This window comes from Hydractinia symbiolongicarpus, chromosome 2 (genome assembly GCF_029227915.1).
Source record: "Hydractinia symbiolongicarpus strain clone_291-10 chromosome 2, HSymV2.1, whole genome shotgun sequence".
Classification (NCBI taxonomy): Eukaryota; Metazoa; Cnidaria; class Hydrozoa; order Anthoathecata; family Hydractiniidae; genus Hydractinia; species Hydractinia symbiolongicarpus.
In genome coordinates, this window is record NC_079876.1 from 27,744,691 (window position 1) to 27,763,459 (window position 18,769).

Genomic DNA, 18,769 nt, shown 5'->3' on the forward strand with positions numbered 1-18,769 from the left:
ATATTTGAGTTTCTTAACATCGCGCCTTCTCTAAACAATGCTTTAGTTAGTTTGTGCTCATTACATTCTTTTTTTTAAAGTACGCGGTTCATTAATATCAACCGCTTAATGAAGAAACTAATCTATATTTAATACCATTATTTGATTTGTAAAAACTGCTGGGATGCTAACCTATTTCAAAACTACCCTCAGCGCTCAGAACGAAAATTCCATAAAATGTCCAACTAATGAAACAATTTAATTAAAGTAAAAATAAATAGCTATTAAGTAAAAATAAATAAGTAATTAAATAAATAAATATTATATATAATTTAATGCATGTGTATGGTGCATTTAATGTATTTTGCATTGGCGTGTGTATGCTTTTGATTGTTTTTATTTTTTTGTATTTTTTTAACTTTTTTTTGACTTTCGCCATTTAAAGTTGAAACGAATTTCTTGACCGAGGGCCAAAATTCTCCTTCCTAAATTTGATATATGCATCATACGTCAATTCTAAATAGTAAAATAAAGTTAAAAGTGTAAGGAAGTTAAGGTACTGAAAAATACTGTGTATAACTATACCTTTTTTGGTACATATATCGTTACCTAAGTAATAAGCGAAATTATATATGTTTTATAAAATTGATATTTGTACGGTTAATTTTAACATAGTTGTGAAAATAATGTAACATTCCAATAAACTTTTCCCAATAAAATATTACCTTTGATAAAGAAAAATATTAGGGTAGTGATGAAAGTAAGATCACGGTTGAAGAGAAATGTGACATACCTTCTATTTTCACTTTGTGCGTTTGTTTGTTCTTGAGAAAAAACATTTGAAAATAATAGCCTAGATTTATTTTGTATTGGCATATTTTTCCTGTGTATTATTATAACTATTAACCATAATACGCACCTGGTTTCCTATTTGGAGATTTTAATAGTTCAATGTCATTAACAACATCCATTTATGTTATATATTGTCTGAAAAATATGTGTCAAAGTAAATATAAACCAAAAGTCCAAGCGACAAATTAATTATAAAACGATTTGCATGTTAGGTAGAAATTCAACGAAGCTTTAGTCGTTTAAATTGAAGTTAAAAAAAGTGTGGCCTAAAAATATAAATTTACTTTTTAATTTATTTTTTTCTTAATAGATTATGTTTATCGGTTTCAAAAAATTTAATTGATCTTTTGCTAAGTCAATACTAACAATTTTAAAGTTTTAAGAACAGAAAAAAGTAAAAAGCGATGCATTAATTTTAACATTTACATTTTTTAAATTGTTATTCTTGACGTAAAAAAAATTTTCCACTTTTAAAAATTAGGACCCAAATGTTCTACGCTAACTCTAAATTTATCTTGTATTATGCCTCTAACAATTTCGACCTAACATGCTAATCACTTAACGAAGTGCACCACGTAAAGGTAAGCCATAGGACTTTACACTTCACCTAAAAGAAAAGAGATGCATGTCTGACACAAAATAGTAAACACGTAAATGAACTTTCAACATGCAATTGTAAATACCCACAAAGAGTATATCGACAGCCGGATACCTGACACGTCCATATACACGTATGTGACGGAAATGCACCCTACGTCAGTATTATTGAACACTGATACGTAGTATTTAACAATGTTTAAGAAACAGTATTATACAACTACGAAGGTGCATAACTACTCTTATGTTGTATAACAGTAAGGCCATGCCAGCGTCAGAGGTTACCTGGCCATATGCTTTCTATAGAGGTAGAGAATTACGTAAGAACTTGTCGGTAAACAATAATTGAGTATAATATTTCTCATTAAAAAATCCTTGCCAGGATGAGATAACAACACTTACTCGAACATCACCAAATGCCCTTGCTCTAGAAAAAGCAACATGTACAGCTGATGATGAAAAAAACTTGGCCTCTGCAGCAATATTCCAACCTTTTCAAAGGTTTTACCTTGTGCCTTGTTTATTTTCATAGCAAAAGACAGCCTTATTGGAAGCTTTCTGCGGCGTAAAACAAAAGGCATATCCGAAGGTGCAAGTTGCACCCTTGGAATAAGTACCTCCAATGGCATTGCCAGTGAGTACTTCAGCATCGACAAAGTTGTTGTTAAGACGTCGTATATAAAGTCGAGTTCCATTACATAAACCATTTTTTATGTTATGTTTCTTAATAACATAGCAATTGCACCAGTTTTTAATTTAAGGCAATGAGGAGTCTACCTGAACGTCTGACACTATTATTGATTCCGATTATATTGATTCCGTTCCTTCTCATCATTACACACAACATCATCTGCACTAAAATAAACTTTTTCTTCACCAGGCAACAGCGCTAACACCTGATCATTAATAATAAGTGGGCCATCATTTGTGGGTGTTAGAACCACAGATAATGCTACAATTTCTGGTGAAAGATCCCTAAACAAAGTATCAACAATACATTCATTTTGTATCACACATTGGGATGGCACTTCAATTGCACCTTGGAAAGGTTCTTGCTCGTGAACAGGTAAAACACCTTTCCCAAGTTGCAGAAGCCATGCAGCAAATTGTTGTTCTGTTGGCTTTGTTCTCATGTCTCGAATTAATCGAAATTCTTTAACCAAGTGCCATAATGGAAAACTTTTTAAACACATGGCCACATTATCAGTTGGTTTTCCTTTTCTGACAACAGGCAGTAGCTGTGAAAAATCACTACCTAAAAGAACAACTTTACATCCAAATGGAAGCTCATCATTACAAATATCTTGTAGAAGACGATCTATTGCATGAAAAGCATGCTTAGGAATCATGGAAGATTCGTCAAGTAAAAAGAGACTCTTTTGTCGTAATTCTTCAGCATAAGCAGAAACCGGGGTTATGTTGCATGTACTGTTCTATACAATGGGAACAGGTAACCGAAATAGTCTATGAATGTTGGTACCCTTTTTCAAAAGTGTTGCTGCTATCCCAGTAAATGTTGCAGTTCCAACTTGAAAACCTCTACATGTAAGTTCAGAAATACGGTAGTTAGAAGGTTTTTCCACTACCACCAGCACCTTTTAAATAAAACAGGCGGTAGTTTTGGGCTGCATTGTTAGCAACATTTACAACAGCTTTTATTACTGCATTAGCCAGTGCAGTCTGTTCGACTGTAAGTTGAGCCCTTAGTTGAGAAGCTCTTTCAGCCTCCATAGCGACATCAATGTGTTCAGCTGGGGGTTTTTCATCTAAATGAGAAAGATTTAAATCTTTTAGAGATTTACCAAATTGCCTAAGTACAGAATGAATATCTTGAAGCACCCGGTACTCAGCTTGATCCTCATTCATTTGGCGTATATAATCTTCAAACATTGCATCGTTGTACCTTGTCCACAAAGTAAAATGATCTGAAGCTTCACAATAAGTAAGTATCACTGCAAACAGTTGCCTTAATTGTCGAGCCATCTGAAATTTAAGAGCTTTCTGCAAGTATTGTTCCATTCGGTATCATCTTGCAGGAGTCCAAGCAATAAACAGGCGTCACGAAATGTTTCAGCAACATTGCCATTGACAGGTCGTAAATCTTCAAAAGAAGTTCACTGGGTGTATGCAATAGCAACATATATAAATAAAAAAGCTTACCTGCGTGAGGACTTACACCTTCTGGACACAATTTTACAATAAACGCGTTGTCTTGGCTTCCAAACTTTGTTCTTACACAAACAAAATGAAGAGGAATATTTGGGTACATATTTTAGCGAGCATCATGATTTTTTGCATTTAACACAAACCAAGGATGTTAATTTTGTAGCCTGATCTGCAGCTCTGTCCAGAGCCTCTTCAGCCTGTTCTTGCTGAAAATAAACAATATGGTTATTTGGCAAGTGCACTGGCAATCTATGGACAACATGAAATTGTTGGTGCATGTTTAATTCAAAAATACGCCATACTGCTTCCGGTGCACTGACATACTGTGCATCTAAAAATGTCTGCACCTTGTCATGATCAATACGTTCATTGATCACAATCTTGGCACAATCATGACCTTTATAAATATATTTATAGAGGTATCCAGCGATTATCTATGTCAACATTATTAACATTGATATGTATACCATTATCACGACATCTATATAATGGATATCCGTTGCCTTCAGCTAATGTAGATGCTAAGAAGTTCTTTGGAAAACGTTTTGTGCAAACACCATCTTCCATACATCTGGAATTAGGATTCAGATGTCCACATGCTACATGAATCATACATGATCGTACAATTTGAAACAGCTCAGGGTGTTCCTGTTGATTAAGAATTTCTGCTGAAATAACACTGTCTATTATCATCTGCATTCCTAAGTTTGTCATTGGGATCTAAATGAATTAACAAATGACAATGAGGCAAACCCCTTTTTTGAAATTCTAAAACATACACATGTGTTATAGTCTTACCTAGAACTCCCATTTCAGTAACATCTTTAAGGTTTGAAAACTGGAAGGAAGAACAACAATACGACGCTCTTTGAAAGCTTATTATAAGTCTTTAGCATTGCCATGAATTAGTCTCAATAATATCTAAACTATGACAGCAATCTTATGGAAGATGATTTTGAGGACATGGACTACATGGAACGGTGCAGAATTTTAAGCATGAATCCGGTTTTAGGAGCACGCAATTTCCAATATCGCGTGGAGGTCTTTTTCAAAGAAATTGTTCTTGATGGACCCCTTGGAAAAGTTAAATATCATGTGATTCGAGTTGAATTTCAAGTTAGGGGTAGTCCTCATGTTCATATATTTTCATGGATCGTTGGTGCACCAGTGCTAACAAAAAATAATAAAAAAGAATATATAAATGTTATTGATAATGTTATAAGAGCAGATCTTCCAGACCCTGCTGTAGAACCAGAATTATTTAAAACTGTTAAAATGTTTCAGATTCATTCACTTTCTAAAATTTGTCGAAAGTATAAAAACAGCACATGTCGGTTCAACTTTGGACATTTCTTTACAGATAGAACAATAGTAGCAGAGCCACTCAATGAAGATATACCTTCTCCACAAAAGGATCATATATTGTCAAAGAGGAAAGAAATTCTGGAGAAAGTTAAACAATATTTAAATCAGAATCTTCCTAAAAAAAGGAATATATTTGATCCTCAAAGTGATAATTATGATGTTCCAAAAAGTATACCTGATATATTACAAAGTTTAGATATTTCAGAGAGTGAATACTTTAATGCCCTTTCGATCTCTCCGAATTCAGATTTTCAGGTTTATTTGAGACGGCCTCCTAATTCATGCTTAAAGTAAATAATTATTTTTCTGAAGGAATTCTTGCATGGCAAGCAAACATAGATATCCAACCTGTATTCAACCATTATAAAGTCATAACAAATATGTGCAAGTATCTTTCAAAATCAGAAGATGAATGTTCAAGAGCTATGAAACAGGCTCTATTAGAGACACGTGAAAATGGTGACAACAAGTATGAACAAATGATTAAAATTGCAAAAGTGTTTTCCAATCATAGAGAGTACTCTGTTCAGGAAGCTGTGTATCATCTAATGCCAGAATTGTGGCTACGAAAAACATTTCCCAAAGTAGTCTTTGCAAATAGCAATTCACCAGAAGATCGATTCAGAATGTGCAAAAGTAAAACAGAACTTGAAGAACTTCGGATGATAGTGTTGATATTTTCAAACCAAACATGCCTGATCGGTGTATGACAAGACCTGATGCAACTTTTAATAATGGAAAGTATGCTGTTTTAGATCAAATGTTTCATGCAGAATTATTAGCATGCTACTACTTAGACTCATCAAAAACTGAATCAAATGACAATGACAACCAACCAGTCATTCTGAATGATGAGGCCATGGAATCAAATCATATTCCTTCTTCACATCCATCACCAATACCACTTATTAATTCTAAACAAAAACTCAAGTGCCGTAAGGTCCGTGCTTTTATTTGATCCTACACTCCCAACCGGCACACCCAACCAGAAAAATATGCTCATCACTTACTGTTTTTATACTACCCATTTCGTTCTGAAAGTGAGTGAGACATTACTTACACAGTGAAGGTTGACCAACCAGAGGTTCTGAATGTTATCAACACAAGCAAACGAAAGCTGGAACCATTTGGTGAAATTGTTGATAAAGCATTTGCAAATTTTAGAGCTGACATGGATACAAATCAGGAGGCGTTTGCACAACAGGAGAATGAAGAAGTTGACCACCTAGTATCAAGAGAAGAAAATAATTCAGAGAATGAAACAGAATCAACTTCTGCCAATTCATCTGCTCTGCCAAGAAACACTTCCATTGAAGTATCAGATGAAGAGATTAACAACAATAGATCTCTCAATGAAAAGCAACGGGAAGTATTCGATACAATATTTTTTTGGGCAAGATTTCACCAAGTGTTGTTGAACCTTTGTCTATATTTTTAACTGGTGAAGGTGGATGTGGAATATCTTATCTGTTCAAAACAATATACAAATCACTCACTAAGTTATCAATTTACAAAGGTGATCATGCAGAAAAGCAGCGGGTATGTCTTCTAGCTGCAACTGGTGTAGCAGCTGTAAATATTGGAGGTACAACAGTTCACTCCTGTTTCGGAATACATGGAAACAGTTATTCTCCTCTCAGTGATAAAATGCGAACCCGTTTAGTAAGTTATCTGAAGTGTGCATTATCATCATTGATGAGATATCAATGGTTTCAAATACTCTTTTTTTAAACATTCATCAACGACTAATTGAAATATTTGGAGGTCCAAGCCGAATTCCTTTTGCTAGAAAAAGTGTTATAGTATGTGGTGATCTATATCAACTTCCTCCTGTTATGGGAAAGCGTGTTTACTCCAATGATGAATTTCTTGTTAGCATATTGAAGTTATGGCAAAATTTCAAGTTGATAGAACTTACAAAAGTTATGCGTCAGAAAGGTGATGAACAACATAAGAACTTCAAATCTGACCAGTGAGGATGAAAATATCTTGAAATCAGGGTTCATTGACGAGAATGATTCTAACTATCCAGTTAATGCACTACATTTGTTTGCAGAAAATCAGCCAGATCAAAAACACAATGAGGGCATGTTGCAACGTGTAAATGCTTTTTTGTATAAAATAAATGCCATTGATGAAATACCAAATGACGTACCATCACATGTTATTGATGAAGCACTGAACAGGAAACAAGCAGACACAGGTGGTTTGGCTAGGCAGTTGATTTTAAAGGTTGGAGCTAACTACAAACTTAGATATTGATGATGGATTAATCAATGGTTGTATTGGAACAGTTTTTCATATTTTGTATCATGATAACTGTGTCCAAAAAATATATGTAAAGTGTGACAATTTTCAAACTCGTGCTCTTAAAATATTGAGAGATCATTATGCTAGATTACACAAAGTTGTACCAATTAGGAGAACTGACACAGATATTAATGTCATAACAAAAAATTCTTCGCCAGGAATTAAAAGAACACAATTCCCACTTATGCTTTCTTGGGCATGTACTGTCCATAAAGTTCAAGGTTTAAGTTTGACCAAAGCATTAGTTTCAATTTAATCAGACAGACTCAATTCAATCCTGGTCAAGTTTATGTAGCTATTAGTCGCGTAACTTCCTTGAGTGGATTATATTTAACTGGTGAATTCAAACAGAAGGCAATCAAGGCTGATAAACAGGCCTTTAAAGAGTATGAAAGATTAAGAATAGAATGTTAACTGCCACCTAAAGTTTTTTGTCCTTTGGAAGAATCCTCATTGGTGATTACTTTGTTGAATGTTAGATCATTATCAAAACATGCTATTGATATTGAACACGATGAGGAACTGAAAGAGTCAGATATATTGTGTCTAACTGAAACTCAATTGTTACCTGACTATGATATGACTGAAGTATCTAGTCGATTCCCGATTTTGATATATGTCCTAATTCTGATGTGGATAGGTTCAAAAGTATTGCAATATGTTACAGGGATTGCCTAATTCCACATCTTTGTCATCTTTTTGTGATCATCTGTACGACCAATTAAGCACAGAAGATGTTCATATTTTACTAGGAGATTTCAACATTGATTATTTGAGCCCAAGTGCACATAGACTAGAAGAAGTTTTAAGCAACTATACTATAATTGTACATGAGCCAACTCATATTGACGGTTCTCTTCTTGATCATGTTTATGTTCACAATAATGTATTTAACCATGCTGAAATTGAAACTGCAGTGAAATGCGTTTATTTTTCAGATCACGACGCTGTGAAGATCAGGTTAATGTGTAAATGTGAGGATGATCGAGGATAATACAAGTTTGGGCAATGAATAAAAGAAGTCAATAGTAATGAACAATTAAAACAACAACAAGTTAGATGAAAAACAATTCAGTGAATATATCGACAAAGACAGAAGTGGGTGGGGTGTTTTTTTACTTTATTACTTTTTGTTTTAATTATTAATAATGTATCTATTTATTTGTTATTATATAATAATAAAAATTCTGTATCAATACAATTTTAAAATAGAAAAGGATTACCACGTAAATAATACAACTTACAATTTATGCTATGCTAGAATTTAGTTTGTTTGGTAGTGTAATTATAACACAGCGTTATCGTCCCTAATTCTACATATAGCGACTTAGCATTTTTTCTTCAAAACAAAACCTTTCTAAAAATCGCCCCGCAGTATGGCACTGTTAAAATATAAATTATTGAAAAGATTTAAAATTCACGGAATTCACATCACTATTAATGCGATAGCGAAAATGAAATGATGAAATGTACGTACACTACTTGCTTCTTTGACAAGAAGAACTTTACTTGAATTTCAAGTTAGTATGACAGTTCTATTGTGAAATTATCCATCGTAACATCTTTCTGCACTCCGTATGTTTTATGCAAGACATCTTGAGTTTAACTAAGACTGAAGCATAATTTTGACATAATATGTCACGTGCAATAAAATATGTGCCCCTTAAAGTTATACCCCCAACATGCAAATTCGAGCGGCATGGCAAGAGTATTGATGATAATTAACTTCAATTCCATCTTATCTTACTGTTTTGTACTATTGTTGGATTCGTTTAATAGGTTAACATGAAATCCATTCGTGCACTAACGTCAGTACTATATGGATAGTTATGAACTTCTAATCGATCATTGAAGACTAAGAAAATTTAGCGACAGGCGAGATTACCAGAATTGAATAAGATGCTTTTTTACTGTCTTTGTAATGTTGGAATCCGCTGTATCAATGTTCCGAAAAAGTTAACATTGGTTCCTGTTGTGCGTTATCGTATTTTTGATTTAATTTCATCAACATCCACTATAATTTTTCAGAAAATGTTTAATTGGTACAAAGTTGATAAAAAATGAACTAGTGAATGTTTAACGTCCTTGTTTCGAATGCGTCAGTCTGAGTTCTCAAACTATATCCTACTACATGGACCTGCGTTTTTTCTCTTGTGTTTTCTTGAATTCTGATTTGTACCACATTATCGCAACAAAATGTAATCTCAGTGTAAAATTACTGCGAAAGTGGCAAAACATTTTAACCAGCATATAATTTGGTTACGATTGGCGTTATACTGTCTCGCTGTCTTGTAACTAAAAATAGGCAGCTAATAGAACTGACCAACTGAAGCGATCCAAAAACGAATCCAAGGCTATAAGACTCTAACGTAAATTTTTGTTACGCGATATTATCAACTCCTTAATCAAACAATAGAATAATTCCTATCCCTATCATGACAGTTAATTCTCGTTAAGAATTATTGAAATGGTCATTCGCGAAAGTTTAAAACGTTTAAGAGGCCATTTGCGAAAGTTTTTTTTTCTTAATTTCGCGAGCTTTTTGACTTGCAAAAGTTTCTTTCAAAGTAGTGCAAAAAACTATAGGATGTGAGTAGTTATAAGGGTTTTACTGTGACCTTGAAACTAGTTCAGCATACCAATATTTTCAGTTACACTTCGGGGACAGTCCTGCAAAGGTAGTATGGTTTTGTGGAAAAATTATTTTTTGACATCCCTTTTCATATTTTTGGGGGCGAATACCTTGTCTGTTAATCGCTGAAAGTTCGACGCACGAAATAGAGCGTTTGGTATCAGCGCAAATTTCGTGTGCACATCAAGTTTGTAAAGTAAACTGTGTGTGCAATCGCACCCCTCTTGTCATTCTTGCTACTACACCGATCGGATAGCACGACACAGAATAAGCGCTTTGCGCGCGCCACAATTTTCTAAGACATCCGTGCAGTTATTTTTAAATAATCTCTATAATGATAGCCGTATTCTGTCTGTCTGTCCGTCCGCGAGAATAGGGTCGTGACAACGGACATACGAAATAGCGTAAAAATCAAGGACGGGCAACCCCGTGGATTTTTCCACGGGTTAACGACTAGTCTCTTTAATAATAGCGGTCGTCTGTCTGTCTGTCCGCGAGAATAGCGTCTTGCAAACGGGCACGCGAAATAGCGTGTAAATCAAGGACGGGCAACCCCGTGGATTTTTCCACGGGCTAACAACTAGTCTATATTATAATGCGTGTATATACGTCTGTCACGCAAAATTAGTGCGCATGTGCTAACTAAAAAGCTCGGTATCTTTTTGCGCTATAGTCGACTGGAAATGAGCCTTTACAGGGAATAATCTTCGTAGGTTTAACCGCCATCCGAAAATAAAATCCTATAAAAAATTTTTATTTTTATTCTGGATCGTTCACGGAAATATGTTCTTGTAAAAGTTAACCCCTTTAAGACTACATTTTCTGCTCCTGTTTTTTCGTATTTATTTTTATATACAGGTGAGTGAACATTGCACGGGAGAAAGTTCACTACATCATACTGGGAGATCAGCAGAAGGGTCACGAAAAAACGCATAGGAATGCCGTACAGGATCGCCGCATTCTTACCCCGACCCTTGACCGCAACCTTTTCTATATTTCTCCGTTATAAAAAAAGGGACCAGAACATATAACAAATACAAGATATGTAGTTTATTATAATGGTTGCAATAATGGCAGAAAATTCTTGCCGTTGACTAAACAAAAATCACCTGTTGATAATAGGAGGAACAAGATGCGAAAATAGATTTCAAGTTTAACATTTACGGTTTAGCATATTAGGGTGAAACATACTAACAAAACGAATTAACAAAAAACAGATAAGCAAAAAGGTTTTAAAACATTCTAAAGAAAAATTTGTTTACTAGTCAAAGATTATTGCTAGTTTCAGTTTATAGATTTCGAAAAGACACCATAACTCAAAAAAAGAAAAAAATGTACTTTAGATAGCCAGTCTCTATGTACATAAAAATAAAATCAGTAAAAAACACAACTCCCTTAATGTTAGGGTTAAAGATAGTTCTTGAAAATAAAACAGACACAGACATCGTTTCTGTTGATAACTACTTTCGTAATTTCATCTTTTAGAAAAGATTTAGTGATTTGATCATCATCATTACCATCCACGCCCATCTTTTCTGCATATTGCTGAAGCTGACTTGAGTAGACTTGAACTACCTTGCCATCATCAAAAGTGATCCGCACATTACGAATAACAGCTAATGAAGAATAACGACAGCTTATACCACACTTGCATTTGTAAAAATTTGTTTGAATAGCTGGGGAGGCAATTTTTCCACATTTGCATCTGAGTTGATTAGCAAAAGAATTAAACCTGGCAATTGGAAAATTCTTCCTCGTAAACAATTCAAAGTGTGGTTTTTTAGCTTTGCACAACGCTTTTGATTTCTTAGTAGTAGACATGGTACTTATGATGATTTCTTTGTGACCAGCAGTTTCCACTTCTCTTACAAGAACATTCCCAACTTCATAAGTTCCACTATCCTTTATATCATCAATAAAGTCATTCCACAGTGTCAGTTGTAACAGACCAGTAGCATTATTGACATAAACATCCTTCTTAGAAGAGTTTAACAAGCTGATACTGGTACTGCAACAATTTGTGATGTTGATGAAACCAGTCACTGAAACCACCTGTCTATCATACCGCTTTCAAGGATCCCCTTGACCACCACTTCATTGGCAAGTGTTGTGGAACACTGTTTATAACTGAAGTCGGTTTTTTCAAGATTTATGATCGATGTTCTACGGTTGACCTCAATATCAGTGACACTATTGTCCCGAAAATTAGCTTTCCGTTTAAATCCTGATATTTTCACAGGTGATTTTTGTTCAGATGCCAAATCAAAAGATTTCTTTGCATCAACATTGAATGACACTCCACCAAATAATTCTTTCTTTGTTTGCAAAGTAAAATTGAAATATTGCGTATCAGACCGCTTTGCTTTCTTCACAGGAGATACATTGGGGACATAGCTGGCGAGCTCTAAAAACAGAACATAAGGGGAAAATGAAAAGCTTCAATTCAATGAGAAATACATTGTTATGATGAATAACAATTTATAATTTAAAAACATGTATAACACAATACGAAGTTAAAAAAACAAATCTAGATGTACTATTTTATTTAAACAGACAATTCTTACTTAAATGACCTTTTGTCAGTTAGGAACTGAAATTATTGCTTTGGATAAGAACGTAATAATTTTAAATGCAGTAAAAATTCCTGAAATTTTGACCTTTTCCCCAAGACTTCCTGATCTAATTTAGCCTGTAGTGAGTAAACTGAACACTCTGCCTTCTTTTTCTTGATTACATACCATGGAATTTGGGATTAAATAAGAAGTAAAACAAACCTTCTTGCTTTTTTGTGTCCTCTTTTGCAGCCATACTGTAAGCCCTTTACTTCCCTAATACTTGTGTGGACACTACCACGTAAGCAGAAACCAGATCTTATATTCAAAAACCGTGGGTAAAAGTTGTATTCATATTTTTACAAAACCATGCAACCATACAGATGCATCCAGCCAAAGCTGAAAATTAACCCCCGCTTTAATTTACCCATAATGCGCTGGCGAATTGGGGGTGAACATGTCAAGTTTGGGGTTTTGGCGGGAGTTAATCTGCCCCCGACTCTTCTCTTCAGCCTTTTCAGCCTAAAAGTTTTTTGAACCGTTTACTCATATTGTTTCTCAGCCTTATACCAAATACCACCACACTTTTCTGGATCTTTCAAAAAAAATTAAAAATATGGTTGGAGATATTCAAATTTAGCCAGGCTACGATTATTGCATCGCCAAAGCACCACATGTCTCGATTTTAATTCGAGGCATTACTGCATCACCAGGGCCTGTTACGCTTTTTATATTTGGACGGCCTTTCTCTCAATTTAAGCGATTAACGAATGACTAACATTGTTCAAAGGTTTTACATCTGCCACATCGGTGCTACGCTTGTATTTAGTAAAAAGTCGAAGTGGAAAAGCAAGAGCCAAATACTATGTTTATGTGCGAATAAGAATAGCTAAAGATCGTCCCCAGACCACATAACGCGCTTTCTTAGGTATTCGCCATGCGCCGGGCTTTAAAAATAAGTGGTCCTGCGTCCCGAAAATTTCGTCTACATAAAAAGTAATCCACTTAAGTTATGAAAATATACTGCCTGCCTGCAAGGGCTTTTCATTTCGATTTTAGACGTAATGAAAAACTTGTAATAACTCGAACTATTTTTACTTATCAGGCAAAGTTCGAGTTATCGAATGCCCTGGTAAGTCGAACATTCGACAACTCGAACTTTTTTTTGGTCCCTTAGAGGTTCGAGTTATCGGGAGTGTACTGCAATTTGGTGAATAGTAAAATAAATTTTTGCAAGAACTTAATTTTTGTGTATTTTGATAAAATTTGTCATTTTCTGTTGTGGTATTATAATTTTATTACTATTGCTGCTCAGAAAGATAAGGCAGATTTACGAATATAAAATTTTCTTGCGGTCTGTGTTTTGTTTTTCCCTGTTAGTGTAATTTCAATTAGATATTAAATTTTCTTTTATAGTTTTACATTATATTTTGATATAAACTTAAATAAAAAGAATAAATACCCTATAAACATGGGCATGGAAAAATATGATTTAGATACTAAGAAAGCAGTTGGTCGTGGAGCATTTGGGTATCATTGTTTTTGTATGATTTGTATACACTTACAATTTATAATTATTTGAAATTATGATTCTTTTTTTTAATATCTGTTTGGTCATTATGAATCGATAGTGTACATTCCATTACATTACAAGTTTGAAAGAATGCTATTTCTCACAGTGGAATGGTCTCCTTTATCATAGTTATTACGCCAAATCTCAAAATCATTTCACTCGCGTCCTACAGCGTTTTACCATTAAAAGCGCTGGAACCTAGCAATATCGGAAAATTGTTGCTAATGAGTGGGTCCCTTTCTAATCTAAACGATCTCCCTATTCTCCAAGTAGGTCTTCATTCGAAAATTAAATGGTGCCTTTTTTATGGTTATAGATAATGGCTTATCACAGAAGAAAGGTTTTCTAAACTTTGTTGGTGCTTTAAGCCAAATTGGGTTGATAGGAGACCTAGCATCCTTTTGATTGAATACATACATTAAATTATAGGTGATGATCTGTAAAATAATTTAGACTATTCTCTATGTCATCTTAGTCACGATATTGTATCTTTATGTTATTAACTTATGATTTTATTTGTATACATTGCTCTATATTTATACCAAAGAAAGAGCGACCATAAGGAAATTATCATCAAACAAATTACAATTGATGATTTAACGACACATCAACGGAAGGGCGTTATGAATGAGATTGAAGTCACTGCTATGTTTAACCATCCCAATATTATCAAGTACCATGAATATTTTGTTGAAGATAAAACCTTTAATATAGTCATGGATTATGAACCAGGTTTGTTTGTAATTTAGAAAAAGATATGATATCAGAATGTTAAAGGGCTTGAGCAACCACCTAGGGGACCAGTATGTTTACTCAAACGATATTACTGCAAACTGATAGATGATCTCAAGTTAAAGAATTGACACCAAAAATGCCTAACATAAGCAAATGAGTGTAACCTCAGAATTACATCAGTTTTGCCTCTGTATTACAGATGATAATAAAGTATGTGTATATGTTAACAGGTCCAAGAATATTGATTATAAAAAGTGTCTAATATTTTCCTTAATTAATTAATTTTTACACCATTGTGAAATCAGGAGAACGGTAATACAAATTTACATAAAAAGCAAAATAAGCAGTATTAGGATATCTTTTTGATATATTAAGTTATTGTATTTTAAGTTGCAACCCAATGTAAAAGTCTATAAAAAATATCTAGAGTGTCTACATTGTTACATTTTTTATTCTTTTCTTTTTTTAAGGTGGAAATTTGTTCGACTGTTTACAGCAGAGATATGATGCTGGAAGAAGAGGTAGGTAGAATCCTCAAAATCTCGTACTAACCTCAAGAATAATCAATTTTCTTTCGTAACAAAACAAAAAAGAGGATTTTTTTTCTATTCGAAGAAAAAATTTTATCATATATTATTTCTAAAATATTTGCATAGTGTTTTGCACCTAATAAGAAAGTATACATAAATTAAATTCATAAAACTTTGGCATGGTTTACTTCACTGCGCAGTTATCCCTTAACTATTTTAAACTTTTTCATATTTGACAAGACTATTTTTATTTCAACTTTGTGGTTGTTTAATATTTCTTATTTTAAATTATATTTTTTGTTTTGTTTTAGGAAGTTTTTTGGTCAAATAGCATAAAATAGCATCACATCCATACCCACAACATACTACATCGCGATATAAAAACACACAATATTTTGTTGGACAGAAGAAAAAGAGTGGCAAAAATGTGTGATTTATGGATATCAAAATATCTCCCAAAGACGAACGCCATGACAGTTGGTTTCTTTATTTATTTTTCTCTTGTTACTTGACAGGGTTCCCACGCCTCCTAAAAACCCTAAAAAATCCTAAAAAAATAAAATCCTTGTAAATAATCCTAAAATATCCTAAAATTTCCTGACTTTTTACAAATACTCCTAAAAATCTCCTAAATCTTTTAGAGAAGAACTATTTAGAAAACTTTATTTGTATAATGTTGCGTTTGTAGTCTTTCTAGTGCCTTTCCCCTTACAGCGCTTGGGGGTTTTCTCTGTGTGCGTACGCCATTGGCTCGTTTCTGTACACATGCGCACAGTCACACAACTGGTGTGTAGATTGGGCGTAGGCGAACAGATGTGCAGTGAAGACTTATCAACACGTGTTATCAGTGATATTGACACCTTTGTAGTTTGGGCTTATTTATTAGTATTTTGGTAATTTTGTGAACCTGGGAATATTGTGTAATTTGAGCAAATTCAAGAAAAAACGATATATTCGACTTTATTTTGTTTACTTGGATCACCTTATTTCGTTACAGATACGAAACGCAACAAAATGGAGGTTCAACGGAGATCAGAAGTTTGTCGTTAGAGTACACATATTATTAATTTTATTATCATTTCATTTTATTGTTCAACAGTCTTTTATAACGTGGATAGCGGAGTTCGAAGCACATGCTAATAAATGGAGAGATATATTACTTTGTTGTACCGAGTCGACAGCTTTTACTTTTATAGCTAATAAAATATCCGAAGATGATAGCACAACGAACTTGTTTTTAAGAAGGGAAGTAACGTGAACACGTTTATCGATGAATTGACATAAACTATTCTTGAAATTTTCGATATCGATGAGGCGGACACGATTAATTCTATCGCCATTAATCACGTCTTTTCGAATTTGGATGAGGATATGCGTCAGGAGGCTAAAGTCTGTCAGCTGACAGGTAACAAAAGTTTAGAAAATTTTTTAGAATTTATTGTTACTAAGATGGAGGGAAACACCTTAAAACCGAGGTTCGTTGTCGCAAAAGTGTCTTATGATACAGTCCCCATTGCAACAGGCGGTTCAAATGACCGGATAGACCGACTTGAAAATGATGTCGCAGATACTAAAAAAATTTGACGAAACAACACCGACACCCGACAACATATCCGTCACCGCAACCAACAATTTGAACATTTTGCAAGAAACCGGGACACGTGGAGAGTAAATGCTTTAAGCGAAGGATATGTTATTCCTGTGGAAAAATGGGACATATAGCAACGTTTTGTCAAGATTACAAGGAAAATAAATCGAATTCTTCAGCGTGTGAAAACTCAGGTTTTCCCAACATAACACCGACCCAGAGAACAATTATTGATATTATCGATATTAATAGAAAGAACGTGGATTTATTATATGACACTGGCAGTCAGTTTTCGATTATCACCGTGGAAATGCATTGAGCTCTATTAATAAAACCACCTCTAATGGAAATTAAACAAAGCGAAATTGATGTAGATGGACACCGCTTCAAATGAGAGGGAGTAGCATATTTAACATTAACTTTCAAGAAAAGGGATGGTACGGACTACCCATTATTTTACGAACCAGTGTTAGTTTCTGAGAACGTTAAAACCAATATTCTAGGATCAAGGACCGAATTACGATTCAAAGGATGCGAAAGAAATTTAGCAGGAGAAACATTTTTATTTACGACAGAACCTAAAGTGTTGTTATTGTTGTTGTTGTTGTTGTTGTTGTTTCATATTAATTTATTGCAAGTCCAGTGTGTCCACAGGAATTCTCTAAACCTTGTCAAAATGTCCGAGAAAGTCATACCAGCAATTTTTTTATTAAATTTAAATTTAAATTATTTTCATTTTTCAAAATTTTGGCAGAAATTGAATTTCAGATCTACAGTCTATTTACCTATGTGTTTACAATTATGGCTTTTAGCGTGATCAAAAGTTCTAATAAGTATGAATTTCTGCACAAATATAGTTGGGAAAATGAGAGAAAATGTCAAGAAAATGCCGCCAGGAGTTAATATTGAGTGGACCCCTTTTTGGTGAATGCTGCGATATTTCCTTTAGCTTCGCGATTAACGATAAATATTGCTAAGAGACGAAATTCATAGTAACACCACGTATTTTCTGAAATTTACAGGAATAAAAAATGATAGATAAAAGTGATGCGAAGCAACTAAATTTAAGAAATTTTTTTTCCACGAATTACGGTAGTTAGCATCTAGAAAATTCCTTTCTTCACGAACACTTATTTTTAATTCAATTTTATTTTTATTTATGTAAATAATTTTTTACAAGTTTTTTTATAAGCTACACCACGATTGCAATTTTGAAATTTCACACAGACTTACGGATGCAATCGCCTATCAACTATATAGGTGATTGGTCACTTATTTTTCATACACAACCGGATATAACATTGAATGTTTAGTCTAGAATGTAAGTGAAATTTAATAGTAAATTTAATAGTAAATTTAAGTAAAAAACAGTCAAAAATTATTATGGTGAACACTCATTGTCATAACATTCCAACTTTGTTAATTTTTACGTTTAGGTAAATCAAATCTCTGATTCGAATGTCACTTTATCGTATGGGTTATCACTGTCAAACTTCACCCACTCGTAGGGTGATTCGCTGCCGATTGATTTCGCATCAATGTTTTTTTCCGCACCGAATTTTGGCAGCTCCACCTCCAAGCTATCCTTGAAACTATTTCGCCTGTAAACTGCTTGCGGGATTTCTTTTTTTTTGCGAAGACAAAAATATTCTGTGGCGGTGGTTCAGGGATTTGTTGGAAAACAACTTTGTCCACTGTTTCGTAAATTGGTTCTTCCATTGTCTGTGGCTTTGTTTTTTTTCGTTTTGTATATCTTCTAAACTACGAGAATGATCAGAAAAGCGAGGACAAGCATACCAATGCATGCACTAATGATCGTAGGTTCTAAAAAGTAAAAAAATCAATGACGAGGAAACATAAAAACAAAGCACTTGTAAAAAGTAAAAGTCT

The 18,769-nt window shown here is 33.9% G+C and overlaps 1 protein-coding gene across 1 annotated transcript; it reads right to left on the reverse strand.

Annotated features, from left to right (window-relative positions):
- Positions 1–3,710: 3,710 nt before the first annotated feature.
- Positions 3,711–4,405, reverse strand: LOC130630062 (uncharacterized). The gene is made up of 3 exons (XM_057443461.1): positions 4,393–4,405; positions 4,062–4,295; positions 3,711–3,991 (listed from the first exon to the last, which is right to left on the reverse strand). The coding sequence occupies exons 1-3, from the start codon at positions 4,403–4,405 to the stop codon at positions 3,711–3,713; spliced, it is 528 nt and encodes a 175-aa protein (XP_057299444.1).
- Positions 4,406–18,769: the final 14,364 nt, after the last annotated feature.